This window comes from Tursiops truncatus, chromosome 7 (assembly GCF_011762595.2).
Source record: "Tursiops truncatus isolate mTurTru1 chromosome 7, mTurTru1.mat.Y, whole genome shotgun sequence".
Lineage (NCBI taxonomy): Eukaryota > Metazoa > Chordata > Mammalia > Artiodactyla > Delphinidae > Tursiops > Tursiops truncatus.
This window is the reverse complement of record NC_047040.1, coordinates 33,032,609-33,050,315: the sequence shown is the minus strand read 5'-3', so window position 1 is coordinate 33,050,315 and position 17,707 is coordinate 33,032,609. Positions and strand designations below refer to the sequence as shown.

General features: G+C 36.0%; 1 protein-coding gene across 3 annotated transcripts in view; it reads left to right on the top strand.

The window, feature by feature from the left end:
* Positions 1–17,707, top strand: part of BMPR2 (bone morphogenetic protein receptor type 2) — a 201,816-nt gene that overhangs the window by 85,619 nt on the left and 98,490 nt on the right. For 2 of the 3 annotated variants that reach the window (XM_073807380.1, XM_019939102.3), the window contains exons 2-3: positions 12,642–12,812; positions 13,858–14,028. In XM_073807380.1, coding sequence (XP_073663481.1) covers positions 12,642–12,812; positions 13,858–14,028 — 342 coding nt within the window. Of the gene's footprint in view, positions 1–12,641; positions 12,813–13,857; positions 14,029–17,707 lie in introns of those variants that run through there. The other variant, XM_073807381.1, reaches the window with a different exon arrangement.

The following is a 17,707-nucleotide window of genomic DNA, read 5'->3' as shown; positions in this document are numbered from 1 at the left end:
ATAAAAGTGTCAAGTAGGCATCCTTGTCTTAGTTCCTGATCTTAGAGGAAAAGTTTTCAGCTTTTCACCAGTGAGTATGATGTTAGATGTGGTTTGTCATACATGGACTTTATTATGTTGAGGTATGTTCCCTCTATATCAACTTTGTTGAGAATTTGTATCATAAATGGATGTTGAATTTTGTCACATTCATTGTATTTTTAATTTGTATTTTCATGTGAAATTCACATTTTAAAAATTATTTATTTTTGTCTGTGTTGGGTCTTCGTTGCTGCACATGGGCCTTCTCTAGTTGTGGCTTGTGGGCTCTAGAGCGCAGGCTCAGCAGCTGTGGCACACGGGCCTAGTTGCTTCGCGGCATGTGGGATCCTCCCAGACCATGGCTCGAACCCGTGTCCCCTGCATTGGCAGGCGGACTCCCAACCACTGCACCATCAGGGAAGTCCCTGAAATTCACATTTATAATGTGAAATTTTATTTGCCATGTGTCTATTTTCAATGTAGGGAAAAGAAAGATGGATGGATCAATCTTGTTCTTGTTATGCTTCTAGGAAAAGCCAGCCAGCAGAGGTTTCCACGGTAAAGTGCTCTGGGTATCCAGGCATCAGAAGGGAAAGAGTGCCGCTTTGCCTGTTGGACCTTGTTACAAAGGACTAGTCTTTGTTTAAACAACAGACATCCCCAAACTGGAATCTCTTATCTCAGATATTTAGTGCCATAATTAGCTTGTATTTTGTAACATTTTACTTTTTTTATATGTAAGGGATACTACATGAATGGTTCTTTAAACCATGATCCCATAGCACAATCCAGTTTCTCCCCATACTAGAACTACTTGGTTAGAGGAATTAAGAGAGTTCAAATACTTTTCAATAAACGTTTTTTTTTTTTTTTTTTTTTTTTTTTTTTTGCGGTACGCGGGCCTCTCACCGTTGTGGCCTCTCCCGTTGCGGAGCACAGGCTCCGGACGCACAGGCTCAGCGGCCAAGGCTCACGGGCCCAGACGCTCCGCGGCATGTGGGATCTTCCCGGACCGGGGCACGAACCCGTGTCCCCTGCATTGGCAGGCGGACTCTCAACCACTGCGCCACCAGGGAAGCCCTCAATAAACTTTTAATGGACAGATGTATATGATGCGGCACAATGTATTTTGTTGGTAGAGCACATGGTCTTAGTGTCAGGTTTCTTTTTACTGACATCGTACTTTATTTTTCTAGGATATTATTCTTATTTTACTTTAAATAAATAAAATTCCTAATAAAATTGAACATATACACAAATGTTCATAGCAGTTTTATTTCTAACACCCAAAAACTGAAAACTACCCCAATGAGCTTCAAAAGGTGAAAAGTTAAACAGATTGTGTATTTCATCCATACCATGGAATACTACTCCATAAAAAGTAATGAACTATTGATACATGCAACAAATTGGGTGAACCTCAAGGAATTTTTACTAAGTGAAAAAAGTCAATCTCTAAAGGATATGTACTACATGATTCCATTTATATAGTAATTGTGAAATATAATCATTGAGTTGGAGAACAGATTACTGGTAGCTGTTGGTTAGGAATGGGGACAAAGGGATCGTAATTATAAAGGGTTAACATGAGGGTATCTTGTGATAGTACAGTTAAATATTTTGATTGTGATGGTATGTGACTGAATTGCATAAATTCGTACTCACACAGTTGAGTGCATGTATAACTGGTAATATCTGATTAAGCTCTATGGATTGTGCTAATGTAGATTTCTTGTCTTTGATACTGCACAGTGATTGTCTGGGATGTTTGCATTGGAGAGAGAGGTACTGCACTTGTCCCTATATCCCTTCCTTCCTTCCTCCCTCCCTCCCTCCCTCCCTCTTTGAGACTGGGACAGCACAAGCTTTATTCAGTGGCCAAAGAATGGAGAAGCAGGAACCTAGTTCACAAATCACCTTCTCCTTATATTTCTTTCCAGCTACCTGTGAATATATAATCATTACAAAATTTAAAAAAAAATGTAAAAATAATTCAAGTACAAAAACCTTTTATTTTTGAAATATGTAATACGTGAATATATTTTCATGAAAATTCAAATAGTATAAAAGTATTTGGTAAAAAAGGGAAAAGGGCAAATAGTTAATACTTTTAGTATAGCCATTTTTTCCTTTCTTTCCTCCCCCATAAAAACAAATAGATAGTATTTTTCAGTGTATGCATAATGATGCTGATTTATGTCTGTAATGACAGTTAACTGATGCAGACATGATAAAACTATGCCATACCTTTATACTCTACATTCTTGATAGTGTTATATTGCAGAATCGGAAATGTAAGACAGCTGAGTATTCCAGACATGCCACATATGTTCCTGGGAATTAAATGCTGCACATGATTAGCAAATGCTGATCCAGAAAGCATATGTAAACAGAAAATGATTAGTTTATTCTCAGTAACTTGGAGATATGTATGTGTGTGTGTGTGTGTGTGTGTGTATATATATATATATGAAAATAATATAATATTGCATGTATACGGATACTATTTTCACAGCTTCGTGTATAGTAGAGTGGTCAAAGGACTAGATGATTATTGCCTAGATTTTATAATCTTTGAATGGGAATATGATATTGAGTACAATATATGTAGATATGAAAGCTGTCTGCCTGTAACACTGTTGGGTATTCGTGGTATACAAAGTGAGTTATATACACCTAGTTTTCCTCTAGGAACAAGTGAAGTCAGCCTCCTACTTGGTGCCGGAGATATGCATGTAAACAGATAAAATATAACGCCATGCAATGCTAAAACAGAGTTAAGAGATTTGAGAGTGTAGAACATATCATTTAACTGCAGAGCAAACTGAAGAGCACGAAAAATGGCATTCTAGATACTGGGTACATTATGTATAAAGGTCAGGAAAGATCTTGGCATATTAGTGTGGTGGAAACTGAGGAATGGAGGAGTGGGGTGAATGGCAAGAGGTAACTTGAGTCCTGGGGCTGACTTACCCATTAGGTACAGGGCCCACAGTATTTCTGGAGGTCCAAGAAAATGTTTTAATTTGTTTTAAAAGCAGAAGGAAAAAAGGAACTTTTCATGTTGAAGAAAATGTTCTAATACCTAGGGTTAACATATTGTTTTTATCCCAATGCAATAGTAAAGTATAATTTTTTAAAAAAATAAATTTCTTTATTTATTTTATTTTTGGCCATGTTGGGTCTTTGTTGCTGCACCTGGGCTTTCTCTAGTTGTGGTGAGTGGGGGCTACTCTTTGTTGCAGTGCATGGACTTCTCACTGCAGTGGCTACTCTTGTTATGGAGCACGGGCTCTAGGCGCACGGGCTTCAGTAGTTGTGGCACGCAGGCTCTAGAGCGCAGGCTCAGTAGTTGTGGAACATGGGCTGAGTTGCTCCATGGCATGTGGGATCTTCCCGGACCAGGGCTCGAACCCATGTCCCCTGCATTGGTAGGTGGATTCTTAACCACTGCGCCACCAGGGAATTCCAAAGTATAATTTTTAATATTTTTTATTGGAAGAAAGGGCCCATGAAATCAAAAGTTCCTAGGGCCCACCAAAGTGATCATGGTTCTTTTGGGTTGGCTTATGAAGGACATTAAATGCCAACTGAAGAGCTTGAATTTAATTCTAGGAACTTCAGGGAGCTAACAGATTTTAAGCATGATCAACTCTTTTATGAAGGTACCTCTGTCAGCAGTTTGGATGAGACTATTTGCAGTTTAATGTAGTTATGTTAATCAAAATTGCTTTAGTGCTTATTACAACCAAATATCACCTGTTTAAAAAGAGAAGAGAGAGGACACACAGCAGAAGCAAGGAGAACTACAATCCTGCAGCCAGTGGAACAAAAACCACATTCACAGAAAGATAGACAAGATGAAAAGGCAGAGGGCTATGTACCACATGAAGGAACAAGATAAAACCCCAGAAAAACAACTAAATGAAGTGGAGATAGGCAACCTTCCAGAAAAAGAATTCAGAATAATGATAGTGAAGATGATCCAGGACCTCAGAAAAACAATGGAGGCAAAGATCGAGAAGATGCAAGAAATGTTTAACGAACACCTAGAAGAATTAAGAACAAACAGAGTTGAACAACACAATAACTGAAATGAAAACTACACTAGAAAGAATCAATAGCAGAATAATGGAGGCAGAAGAACGGGTAAGTGACCTGGAAGACAGAATGGTGGAATTTATTGCTGCAGAAAAGGATAAAGAAAAAAGAATGAAAAGAAAGGAAGACAGCCTAAGAGACCTCTGGGACAACATTAACCGCAACAACATTCACATCATAGGGGCCCCAGAAGGAGAAGAGAGAGAGAAAGGACCCAAGAAAATATTTGAAGAGATTATAGTCAAAAACTTCCCTAACATGGGAGAGGAAATAGCCACCCAAGTCCAGGAAGCACAGCAAGTCCCATACAGGATAAACCCAAGGAGAAACATGCCAAGACACATAGTAATCAAATTGGCAAAAATTAAAGGCAAAGAAAAATTATTGAAAGCAGCAAGGGGAAAATGACAAATAACATAGAAGGCAACTCCCATAAGATTAGCAGCTGATTTCTCAGCAGAAACTCTACAGGCCAGAAGGGAGTGGCATGATATGCTTACGGTGTTGAAAGGGAAGAACCTACAACCAAGATTACTCTACACGGCAAGGATCTCATTCAGATTTGATGGAGAAATCAAAAGCTTTACAGACAAGCAAAAGCTAAGAGAATTCAGCACCACCAAAGCAGCTCTACAACAAATGCTAAAGGAACTTCTCTAAGTGGGAAACACAAGAGAAGAAAAGGACCTACATAAACAAACGCAAAACAATTAAGAAAATGGTCATAGGAATGTACCTATGGATAATTGCCTTAAACGTGAATGGATTAAATGCTCCAACCAAAAGACACAGGGTTGCTGAATGGATACAAAAACAAGACCCATACATATGCTGTCTCCAAGAGACCCACCTCAGACCTAGGGACATATTCAGACTGAAAGTGAGGGGATGAAAAAAGATATTCTGTGCAAATGGAAATCAAAAGAAAGCTGGAGTAGCAATACTCATATCAGATAAAATAGACTTTAAAGTAAAGAATGTTACAAGAGACAAGGAAGGACACTACATAATAATTAAGGGATTAATCCAAGAAGAAGATATAACAATTATAAATGTATATGCACCCAGCATAGGAGCACCTCAATACATAAGGCATATGCTAACAGCTATAAAAGAGGAAATCGACAGTAACACAATAATAGTGGGGGACTTTAACACCTCACTTACACCAATGGACAGATCATCTAAAATGAAAATAAATAAGGAAACAGAAGCTTTAAATAACACAAGAGACCAGATCGATTTAATTGATAATTATAGGACATTCCATCCAAAAACAGCAGATTGCACTTTCTTCTCAAGTGTACACAGAACGTTCTCCAGGATAGATCACATCTTGGGTCACAAATCAAGCCTCAGTAAATTTAAGAAAACTGAAATCATATCAAGCATCTTTTCTGACCACAACGCTATGAGATCAAAACTGAATTACAGGGAAAAAAACATAAAAAACACAAACACATGGAGGCTAAACAATATGATACTAAATAACCAGGAGATCACTGAAGAAATCACAGAGGAAATCAAAAAATACCTAGAGACAAATGACAATGAAAACACGACCATCCAAAACCTATGGGATGCAGCAAAAGCACTTCTAAGAGGGAAGTTTATAGCTATACAAGCCTACCTCAAGAAATAAGAAAAATCTCAAATAAACAATCTAACCTTACACCTAAAGGAACTAGAGAAAGAAGAACAAATAAAACCCAAAGTTAGCAGAAGGAAAGAAATCATAAAGATCAGAGCAGAAATAAATGAAATAGAAACAAAGAAAACAGTAGCAAAGATCAATAAAACTAAAAGCTGGTTCTTTGAGAAGAAAAACAAAATTTGTATATAATTAGCCAGACTCATCAAGAAAAAGAGTTAGAGGACTCAAATCAATGAAATTAGAAATGAAAAAGGAGAAGTTACAACAGACACCGCAAAAATACAAAGCATCCTAAGAGACTACTACAAACAACTCTGTGCCAATAAAATGGAAACCTGGAAGAAATGGACAAATTTTTAGAAAGGTATAACCTTCCAAGACTGAACCTGGAAGAAATAGAAAATATGAACAGACCAATCACAATCACTGAAATTGAAACTGTCATTAAAAATCTTCCAACAAACAAAGGTCCAGGACCAGATGGCTTCACAGGTGAATTCTATCAAACATTTAGAGAAGAGCTAACACCTGTGGTTCTCAAACTCTTCCAAAAAATTGCAGAGGAAAGAACACTCCCAAACTCATTCTATGAGGCCACCGTCACCCTGATACCAAAACCAGACAAAGCTACTACAAAAAAAGAAAATTACAAACCAATATCACTGATGATATAGATGCAAAAGTCCTCAACAAAATACTAGCAGACAAAATCCAACAGCACATTAAAAGTATCATACACCATGATCAAGTGGGGTTTATTCCAGAAATGCAAGGATGCTTCAGTGTACCCAAATCAATCAATGTGACATACCATATTAACAAATAGAAGGAGAAAAACCATATGATCATCTCAACAGATGCAGAGAAAGCTTTCAACAAAATTCAACACCCATTTATGATAAAACCTCTCCAGAAAGTGGGCATAGAGTGAACCTACCTCAACATAATAAAGGCCATATAGGACAAACCCACAGCAAACATCATACTCAATGGTGAAAAACTGAAAGCATTTCCTCTAAGATCAGGAACAAGACAAGAATGTACACTCTCACCGCTGTTATTCAACACAGTTTTGGAAATCCTAGCCACGGCAATCAGAGAAGAAAAAGAAATAAAAGGAATCCAAATTGGAAATGAAGAATTAAAACTCACTGTTTGCAGATGACATGATACTATACATAGAGAATCCTAAAGATGCCACCAGAAAACTACTAGAGCTAATCAATGAATTTGATAAAGTTGCAGGATACAAAATTAATGCACAGAAATCTCTTGCATTCCTATACACTAACGATGAAATATCTGAAAGAGAAATTAAGGCAGCACTCCCATTTACCATTGTAACAAAAGAATAAAATACCTAGAAATAAACCTACCTAAGGAGACAAAAGACCTATATGCAGAAAACTATAAGACACTGATGAAAGAAATTAAAGATGATATCAACAGATGGAGGGATATACCATGTTCTTGGACTGGAAGAATCAATATTGTGCAAATGACTACTACCCAAAGCAATCTACAGATTCAGTGCAATCCCCATCAAATTACCAATGGCATTTTTTACAGAACTAGAACAAAAAATCTTAAAATTTGTATGGAGACACAAAAGACCCTGAATAGCCAAAGCCGTCTTGAGGGAAAAAAATGGAGCTGGAGGAATCAGACTCCCTGACTTCAGACTATACTACAAAGCTACAGTAATCAAGACAATACGCTACTGGCACAAAAACAGAAACAGAGATCAGTGGAACAAGGTACAAAGCCCAGAGGTAAACCCACGCACCTATGGTCAACTAATCTATGACAAAGGAGACAAGGATATACAATGGAAAAAAGGCAGTCTCTTCAATAAGTGGTGCTGGGAAAACTGAACAGCTACATGTAAACGAATGAAATTAGAACACTCCCTAACACCATACCCAAAAACAAACTCAAAATGGATTGGAGACCTAAATGTAAGACTGGACAGTATAAAACTCTTAGAGGAAAACAAAGGAAGAACACTCTTTGACGTAAATCACAGCAAGATCTTTTTTGATCCACCTCCTAGAGTAATGGAAATAAAAACAAAGATAAACAAATGGGACCTAATGAAACTTAAAAGCTTTTGCACAGCAAAGGAAACCATAAAGAAGACGAAAAGACAACCCTCAGAATGGGAGAAAATATTTGCAAATGAATCAGCGGACAAAGGATTAATCTCCAAAATATATAAACAGCTCATGCAGCTCGATATTAAAAAAACAAACAACCCAATCCAAACATGGGCAGAAGACCTAAATAGACATTTCTCTAACGAAGGCATACAGATGGCCATGAAGCACATGAAAAGCTGCTCAACAGCACTAATTATTAGAGAAATGCAAATCAAAAGTACAATGAGGTATCACCTTATACCAGTTAGAATGGGCTTCATCAGAAAATCTACAAACAACAAATGCTGGAGGGGGTGTGGAGTAAAGGGAACCCTCTTGCACTGTTTGTGGGAATGTAAACTGATACAGGCAGGCACTATGGGGAACAGTATGGAGGTTCCTTAAAAAACTAAAAATAGAATTACCATATGATCCAGCAATCCCACTACTGGGTGTATACCCAGAGAAAACCACAATTCAAAAAGACACATGCACCCCAATGTTCATTGCAGCGCTATTTACGATAGCCAGGTTGTGGAAGCAACCTAAATGCCCAACGACAGACGAATGGATAAAGAAGATGTGGTACATATATACAATGGAATGTTACTCTGCCATAAAATGGAACAGAATTGTGTCATTGGTAGAGACGTGGCTGGATCTAAAAACTGTCATACAGAGTGAAGTCAGAAAGAGAAAAACAAATATTTTATATTAACGCATATATGTCGAACCTAGAAAAATGGTACAGATGAACTGGTTTTCAGGGCAGAAATTGAGACAACAGATGTAGAGAACAAACGTATGGATACGAAGGGGGGAATCCGCGAGGGGTGGTGGTGGTGGTGTGATGAATTGGGAGATTGGGATTGACATGTGTACACTGATGTGTATAAAATTGATGACTAATAAGAACCTGCTGTATAAAAAAAATGTGGGGCTTCCCTGGTGGCGCAGTGGTTGAGAGTCCGCCTGCCGATGCAGGGGACACGGGTTCGTGCCCTGGTCCGGGAATATCCCACGTGCTGCAGAGTGGCTGGGCGCGTGAGCCATGGCCTGTGCGTGAGTCCAGAGCCTGTGCTCCGCAACGGGAGAGGCCACAACAGTGAGAGGCCCGCGTACCGCAAAAAAAATAAAAAATAAAAAAAATTGTGTTCTGTTAGAAAGAGGCAAGAAAAAACAAATACTGCATTATATGTTTGAAAGTCCCTAAGAGAATAGATTTAAATAGTTTCACCATACACATACATACACAAAATGGTAATTATGTGAGGTGCTGGAGCTGTTAACTAACCCTATTGTGGTAATCAGTTTGCAATATATATATGTATCAAATCATGTTGTACACCTTAAACTTACACAGTAATATATGCCAATTATATCCCAATAAAGCTGGAAAAGAATTTTTTAAAAATAAATAAAATGAGGAGAGCAGTTTTTGAAAGACTCCTATCTAATCACTGTATTTGATTATGGATGTCCCTTGAAAGAACTAATTGACCATACTTGATTGATCAAGATTTGTTTATTAGCTGTTGACAAATTCAGAAAACCACATGTAAATGATCAGGTCTCTTTTTGTGAGAATATAATACTAGGCTATACTGTTTCTCACAGTAGTCTTTATTTCATGCCTACTTTTCCTGCATTATTTATGAAGAATCCAAAACTTTATACAGAGATATTGCTGAGACATTATAACAAATAGCATTTAAAAACATGCAAGCACTGTTTTACGAAATGGAGTTTTTCTTTCTTTTGACCAAAGGACGGTTTAGTTAGAATTCTTGCTTAAACACCTTTATTTTATATAGAAATTTGCTGAATCATAATTTGAAAGAGTTACTCTCAAAATAGCCAAGTATAATTTTCCTATACTAATGACACTGTCATAAAATAATTCCTATGAAGTAGGCTGAAGTAATTTTAAGAAAAAGTTATTTAGTGAAAACTGAGGGATATTAAAGGTATGATTCAGTGTCCTACAGTTGTACCTTTATTGCCTTGATCTTGGGATGAAGCAACAGGGAGACATAGAGGAGATTGGATTTGTTTGTTTGTTGTCTTTTTATATAAGGAGAATTTTAGGTTTCAGTCAGCAAATTATTTAATAATGGAACTAAAAATTTTATGCATGTTCATTCCTTTAGCTACTTTTTTTTTTTTTTTTTCCCCCGGTACACGGTCCTCTGTTTGTGGCCTCTCCCGTTGCGGAGCATAGGCTTCGGACGCGCAGGCTTAGCAGCCATGGCTCACGGGCTCAGCTGCTCCGCGGCATGTGGGATCTTCCCAGACCGGGGCACGAACCCGTGTCCCCTGCATCAGCAGGCAGACTCTCAACCACTGCGCCACCAAGATAGCCCCCTTTAGCTACTTTTCAGTTGTAAAAGAAATCCAGGCAGAGGAAAAATTTTCACTTTGTATTTATTCTTTCACAGGGATATATTTTTATTTTTAAATTAAATGAGGCACTTATTTATTTATGATCCATCTACCTCCAGGTACGGTTAGATCCCTATTCATTAACTCAGTACTCAATACAAAATTCTAGTCAAAATGGATAACAACAGAAGAGGAGGGGAAAAAATAGAATATCTTGGTTGTGGAAAAGTAGAGATAATGAGTTCATAAATTCATTCTGATCTTTCTAACGATCAAAACAAAAAGGGAAACAGAGTGGGTTACATAATTTCAGCAAGTGGTAGTAGCACTTAACCTGAGTCAAGAAATGGGGATAAGGAATTATGTCTCATAAATAGGCATGCTTTTTTAGATCTACATTACAGAGTTTTGTTTTTAGTTTGAGTCTTTTAAGTATCAATCTTTGTGCTGTGTGTACTTTATATGTAGAGATATATTTGATTTTAATCTTTATAATAATTTTGTAAAGTTTGCAAATTAGGGTATATCTAAGGAAATACTGTTAAATGTGCAAGATAATATAAATATTTGTCATTAAAGGATTTTGAATATGTGACTACATGTGGTAAAAATGTGATATACTTATAATCTGGCTAATGCCCTGGAAGTAGTTTTTATAAAAAGCTAGGGACTTCCCTGGTGGTCCAGTGGTTAAGAATCTGCCTTTCAATGCAGAGGACTTGGGTTTGATCCCTGGTCAGGGAACTAAGATCCCACATGCTGGGGCGCTACTAAGCCTGCAGGCTGCAACTACGGAGCCTGTATGCTCTGGATCCTGTGCACTGCAACTAGAGAGAAGCCTGCACACCGCAATGAAAGATCTTGCGTGCCACAACTAAGACCTGACGCAGCCAAAATAAATAAGTAAATAAAAAATCTTTTTTTTAAAAAAGGCTATACTACATTTTCTGGCCATTTATATGATATTAGTAAATACCTTCTAGAAGACTGCCTGAAGTTCTAAATTGTGGAAATGTGGAAGTCACGTTTATTTTTTTGAGTAATTACTGTCTCTCTCCAAGCAGACTATAAGATGCTTGACGGGTAGAACTCTATATTATCTGTTTGTGAATCCCCTATTTCTTTAGCTCAATACTTTGAAGGTGCTTTCTGTTGTAATAAATATGGCAGGTCTGTGTTTCTAAATAGACTTGGGCACGCAGTTGTTGGTGCTTTCATTTCTTCTCCAGGGTTTTGTCCTTAGTTTTGTAGTTTCAGAAACATTATTTTAATAAATCATTTCCAGTGCTAAGGTGCTAATGAATTAAGCCATACTAAATAAGATACACAGCAAAATCAAGAAATAAATCAGAAGCCCATGAGGAATATAGTGGCAAAGTGTGTTAGATTGTTATTCTGGCAAGTCAAACACAGTAGGAAAGTCTGCTTTAAGAAACCAAAGATCAGCTGTTGCTTTTGATAACCATTTACTTCTTTGGTATTCTCAGCAGTGTTGGTAAATGTTTGTTAGCTGATAAATTATGTGGCAAATGTTCTACTGAGATTAGTTAAATCAGATTATGTACATGGAGAAAGACTGACTGGCATTGAAAATACATTGGGTTGACCTTCGGTATGAGGGATTGTTGAGCATTTCTTCTATTATATTGATATTTTTAATGATGGAAAATCATTTTCTTTTTGAGCACTAATAGCCTTAATTTTTAAAAACAGGTTTATTAAGGTATAATTTACATAGCATGAAATTCACGCATTTTTAGTGAACAATTATTTTTTTGTACATTTACAAAGCTGTGCAAACATTGCCACAATCTAATTTTGGAACATTTCTATCTCCCCAGATAGAAACCATGTACTATCCACTTGTAGTCTCTCCTCATCCTTAGTTTAACATGCCTAATGTTATGTTTAACATTTTACAACTGAGTATAAAATATGGTAGAAGTGAGTACTGTAGAATTTCCAAAAATTATTCAGCCCTCTAGGTTTGTTAATTTGTTTTGAATTTTTAATAATTTAGAGCATGGACATTTTTGTGATGATATTTCTTTATTCAGACACCAATATTATTTAATAGGAGAAAGAGTGGTGAGAATAATTTATGTAAGAGGGTATTCCTTTTGGGAAATGAGTTTTTAAGTTTGCTTCTTGTTTGGAAGTTACAAATTAATTAATGAAAAGAAAGAAGTTATTGAATAAATACAAAATTGCACATTTATTCAAGCCTTGTTAGGGATTTAGTAGGGAAATTTACAGTGCCTTTCAAAAAGGCTCTAAGATTTTATATAATAATGTTTTGCAAAGATTATCATAAAGTGAATTTGTCTTTTTTTCCTTTATTTTAGCTTCTCAGAATCAAGAACGTCTTTGTGCATTTAAAGATCCATATCAACAAGACCTTGGGATAGGTGAGAGTCGAATCTCTCATGAAAACGGAACAATATTATGCTCAAAAGGTAGCACCTGCTACGGCCTTTGGGAGAAATCAAAAGGGGACATAAATCTGGTAAAACAAGGCAAGTAATACTTTTTTTACCTGAAATAACTCTTTCATACAATTGAAGTTTATCTAAGAAGGGCATGGAAGTAGATTGTAAAACCCTCTGCAGGAGAACAGTAAGTTTAAAAGTGTGTATTCATGTCTGTATTCACACACAAGCTCCACATTTGCAAAGGGTAATTGTTTTTAGCTTATTTTAATAATATCTTATTACAATTTTAATAATATAATGCCATTTTATGAAGTTTAGAAAATAAAGAAAACTATAAGAGAAACAAATGTCTACAATTCCATACTTTAAAAAGTTTTTTTTAAAAACTATATTGGTTTATTCCCTTCAGGCGTGTTTTCTTTGTACTTCTATGTTTATATGTGTGTGTACTATTTTTTTTCAAAATTATGGTAATACTATATAAAGAATTTCATATACAGTTTTTCCCATTTAAATTATATCATGAATATTTTCCTATGTCTTTAAATATACTTTGAAAACACTTTCAAAATCTATACAATTTTTCATTGTATACATGTATCTCAGTTTACTTACACATTACTCTGCTGTTGGACATTATATTGTTTTCTGGTTTTCATTGTAATACCTAATGCTTCAGTGAACATCTTTGAACATAATTCTTTGATTGTATCTCATAATTTTCCTGGAATAGACTTCTGGAAGTAAAATTTTTAGATTATAAAACATGAAAAGGCTCTTCATAAAAATTGCCATGTGACTTTCTAGAAATGTTATATACATTTACATTCCCTCCAGCACTGTGTGTTACTAAATCCTTGTTATTGTTATATATAATTATTTTAAAACCCAGAAGAATTCAATAGATATAGATAAAAATGTAATCTTATTGATGTTTTAATAATTCTTAGATTAACTGTGAAGTCAAACATTTTATTAGTGGCTTTTTCCTTCTATGAAATGCTTGTTTATACTTTGCCATTATCTGTTATTAAAAAAATGTGGTTTCCTATTGGTTTGCAAGAGTTATAACTTATTTACATTATGACATATGTAAACCTAACTTGTTTACATTAACATCAATTTGTAGGATGTTGGTCTCACATTGGAGATCCCCAGGAGTGTCACTACGAAGAATGTGTAGTAACTACCACTCCACCCTCAATTCAGAATGGAACATACCGTTTCTGCTGTTGTAGCACAGACTTGTGTAATGTCAACTTTACTGAGAATTTTCCACTTCCAGACACAACACCACTCAGTAAGTAGTTAAAGTAACGTACGTTTCCTTGTAATTCCTTTCTCCAAAGATTTTCAGAATTTAAAAATATATGAAAATATTCAGGTTGGGCCAGAGTGAGAGGGAGAGTTCCAGCATCATGAGACTACATCTAGCTAACACCTAAAATCGAGAAGAGATACACCAGGATTTCCAAGGTATTGGTATATTATCAAATAAGTTTGAATCAAAATATAGTACTTTCCAACTCACATGAAGAGGAATTTGGTAATATTAAGAACACAACATATGTCCTTACTCTTTCACCCAGCACTCCCATTTGTAGGAGTTTATCTTTGAAGACATACCTCCGAAAGTATGAAAATACATATGCATAAAGTTACCTATTGTAGTATTGTCTGTAACTGTATAGTATTGGAAACTACCTAAATGCCTAAGAATAGGAGATTGATTCAAATCCACTATGGTACATACATGTGTAATGGAGTACCAAATATACAGCTATAAGAAAAAAATGGGTAAGATCTCTGTGAACTGATATGGAGTGATTTCTAGAGGTAACATTAGGTGAATAAAAAGCTTATATAGTATGCTGTCTTTTGTGTAAAATAGAAAGCTTATCTTTACAAAAAGAAGCAAAGAAAGGATAAACCAGAAAATAATGAAGTTGGTTACTTACAAGGGTTGGAGGGAATGGAACAGAAAGGATACAAGAAGGAGGAAAAGTCCTCTGAATATAGCTTTATGCATGTAGTTTTGACTTTTGGAATTATGTTACTAATCTGTGTGTGCAAAAAGTATAATTAAATCATTAAGGACGGGAAGGGGGCAAAATCCCAAACTGAAAGCAAATGAGCCTAGTTGTATTTTACATAAACATCATAATCACACTTAAGGGAAAAAGAAGGAACTAATCTAAGCATTTTACAAAAACAGTATTTGACTGTATATACTCTTTTAGGCAATATATAAGAGATTGGGGGGAGAATTGCAAACAAATAACTGAACTCTTTTTAGAAGGTTTCATTTTTAGTAGTGTGTACAAAGCAATTCTGAAACAATTGTAGATATATTTGTATTATAGGATTAAGAAAATGAGGATTAGTGTTGATATTCTTGGGAACCAGTGTTCTCACTGAAGGAATAAGGAAACAGTTACAGATGGGGGAAGAAAAGAGAATCCTATGTGAATAGATTGTAGTTCAAGGTATTATTATGGACTTATGACTTAAAAAATATCCATATGTATGTGTTACATGCATGTATATGCAGCCATGTATATATGTATTTGTATGAGTATGTATTTATATGTGTGTGTGTATACATACATGCCTACATATATTTCTTATCTCTGTTGAAAAAAATAAGAAGCAAAAGCACCCCTATAGCTATGAGTGTACATAATGCCCAGGTTTAGTTTCTACTACGACTCCACAGTCAGTGGAACTTGGGGTCCTTGGAAAAATGACTTATTCTAGAACTGGAGCAGGATAGGTGCAAGATAAACGTGCAACATCTTATAACACTAGAAGATAAGGAAAGAAGTACCCCCCAAAAGGATGGAGACTTGTCACAGTAGCCAGTTTGAAGGAACCTCCCACGAGCTACATTTAAGATCATTTTAGTGATCTTAAGATCATTTAAGATCATTTAGTAATAAGTTATAAATCATTGGAGGGAAAATGAATTGAGTCTATGCTGATAGCAGAGAAGGGAGAAGAGAGGGCACTTGTGTATAGTAGAATGCCAAGTGCCAAGTTGTAACTGTAGGTGTTGGAAAATTATCATTATGCAGCCATCATGGCAAGGATTGGATCAGGCAAGAATCATCCTAAGATCCTAAATCTAGGGGGCAGGTTCAATAAGGACTGAGGATATTTGCATTCTTTTAGAGTTTGTCCAACATATTGCGAGGGAAAAATTAGTAATTATAAAGTGAGGAAATCAGACAATAGCTTAACCAGGTAATATCATTAATGAAGGGCAGATGGACGTCCGTGATACTCTGAGGACACAGTGTAACTAATTTAGTACTGTATTTCAATCAAGAATGAATCTAATCACAAAGGAACATCAGGCAAATCATAAATTAAGAATGTTCTGTTACAAAAAGGGAGTTTGTTTTCCTCAAAAATGTCAATATCATATAAGAAAAAGAGACTGTGAGAAAGATTCTATATTAAAGGAGGCTAAGAAAGTTGACAACTAAGCGATACCTAACTCTCCTATACTGGATGTGCAAAATGTGATAAAGGATGTTGTTAATCCAATTGACAAAATAGATAATTAAAGATTTTTTTCAATGTTAAATTTACTGAAGCTGATAAGAATAGTGTGGTTATATAAGAGAATATCCATATTCTTAGGAAATACTGAGAAGTGTTTAGAAGTAAAGGGCCATGATGCGTGTATCTAACCTTCCTTGAATGATGAAGCAAATGGGGTATAATGGTAAGAAAAGTGAATTTGGATAAAGGCATATGGGTATTCTTTGTACTATTGTTATTCTTGCAACTGTTATAATTATTTCCAAATAAAAAGTTTTAATTTTTTTAAATAATTTTTAAAAATTGAAATGTAGCACTTTTCAAGAATTCTTTTCTCTGTCAAGAAATTTTATCAGCCCATACTCTAAGATCTTCAGTTTTGGATTATTTCCTTTGATTATTTATTTATTTATTTATTTATTTTATTTTTTAAAGTGTTTTTAAAATTTATTATTTTATTTTATTTTAATTAATTTATTTGCCTGTATCAGGTCTTAGTTGTGGCCCACGGAATCTTTGTTGCAGCATGTGGGATCTTTCGCTGTGGCGTGCAGGCTTCTCTAGTTGCAGCACGTGGGCTTCTCTCTAGTTGTGGCGCATAGGCTCCAGAGTATGCGGGCGCAGTAGTTGGGGTGTGCGGGCTTAGTTGTCCTGCGGCATGTGGGATCATAGTTCCCCAACCAGAGATGGAACCCACGTCCCCTGCATTGGAAGGTGGATTCTTAACCACTGAACCACAAGGGAGGTCCCTATTTCCTTTGATTTATTGATGAAACACTAAACTGAAAGCAATAAGGAGTTTTTTTCATGTAGTTTCTATCTACTCAAGGCAATTAGCTTTTATTGTGAAATTATACTGAATTGGCTATATTTATTTTCCACAAAAAAACAAACAAAGCAAGGTCTCTAATTTTCACATCTAGCTAGATGAAAGAAAAGTGAATTTGTCCATAAATTCACCTCAAAGATCTTTACAACTACATTTCAGATTGTTACCTAGAACTTGGTCTACTGTAATCTCTTGAATCAAAAGCAGGGAATGATTGCTACTATAAATCAGTAATGTTATCCTGATAAAAAGGGAAAGTGTTTTAAGTGTTCTAATTTGAGAGTGTTAACCCAATTAATGTATTTTGTTCTTCAAACAAAACAATCAAGTAAATTCATTGTTAGTAAACAAAATGAATATTTACTTTTATATTAATTTCAAGAAAACTAGTGCTTCCCTGGTGGCGCAGTGGTAGAGAGTCCTACTGCCGATGCAGGGGACACGGGTTCGTGCCCTGGTCCGGGAAGATCCCACATGCCGCGGAGCGGCTGGGCCCGTGAGCCACGGCTGCTGAGCCTCCATGTCCGGAGCCTGTGCTCCACAACGGGAGAGGCCACAGCAGTGAGAGGCCCGCGTACCAAAAAAAAAAAAAAAAGAAAGAAAA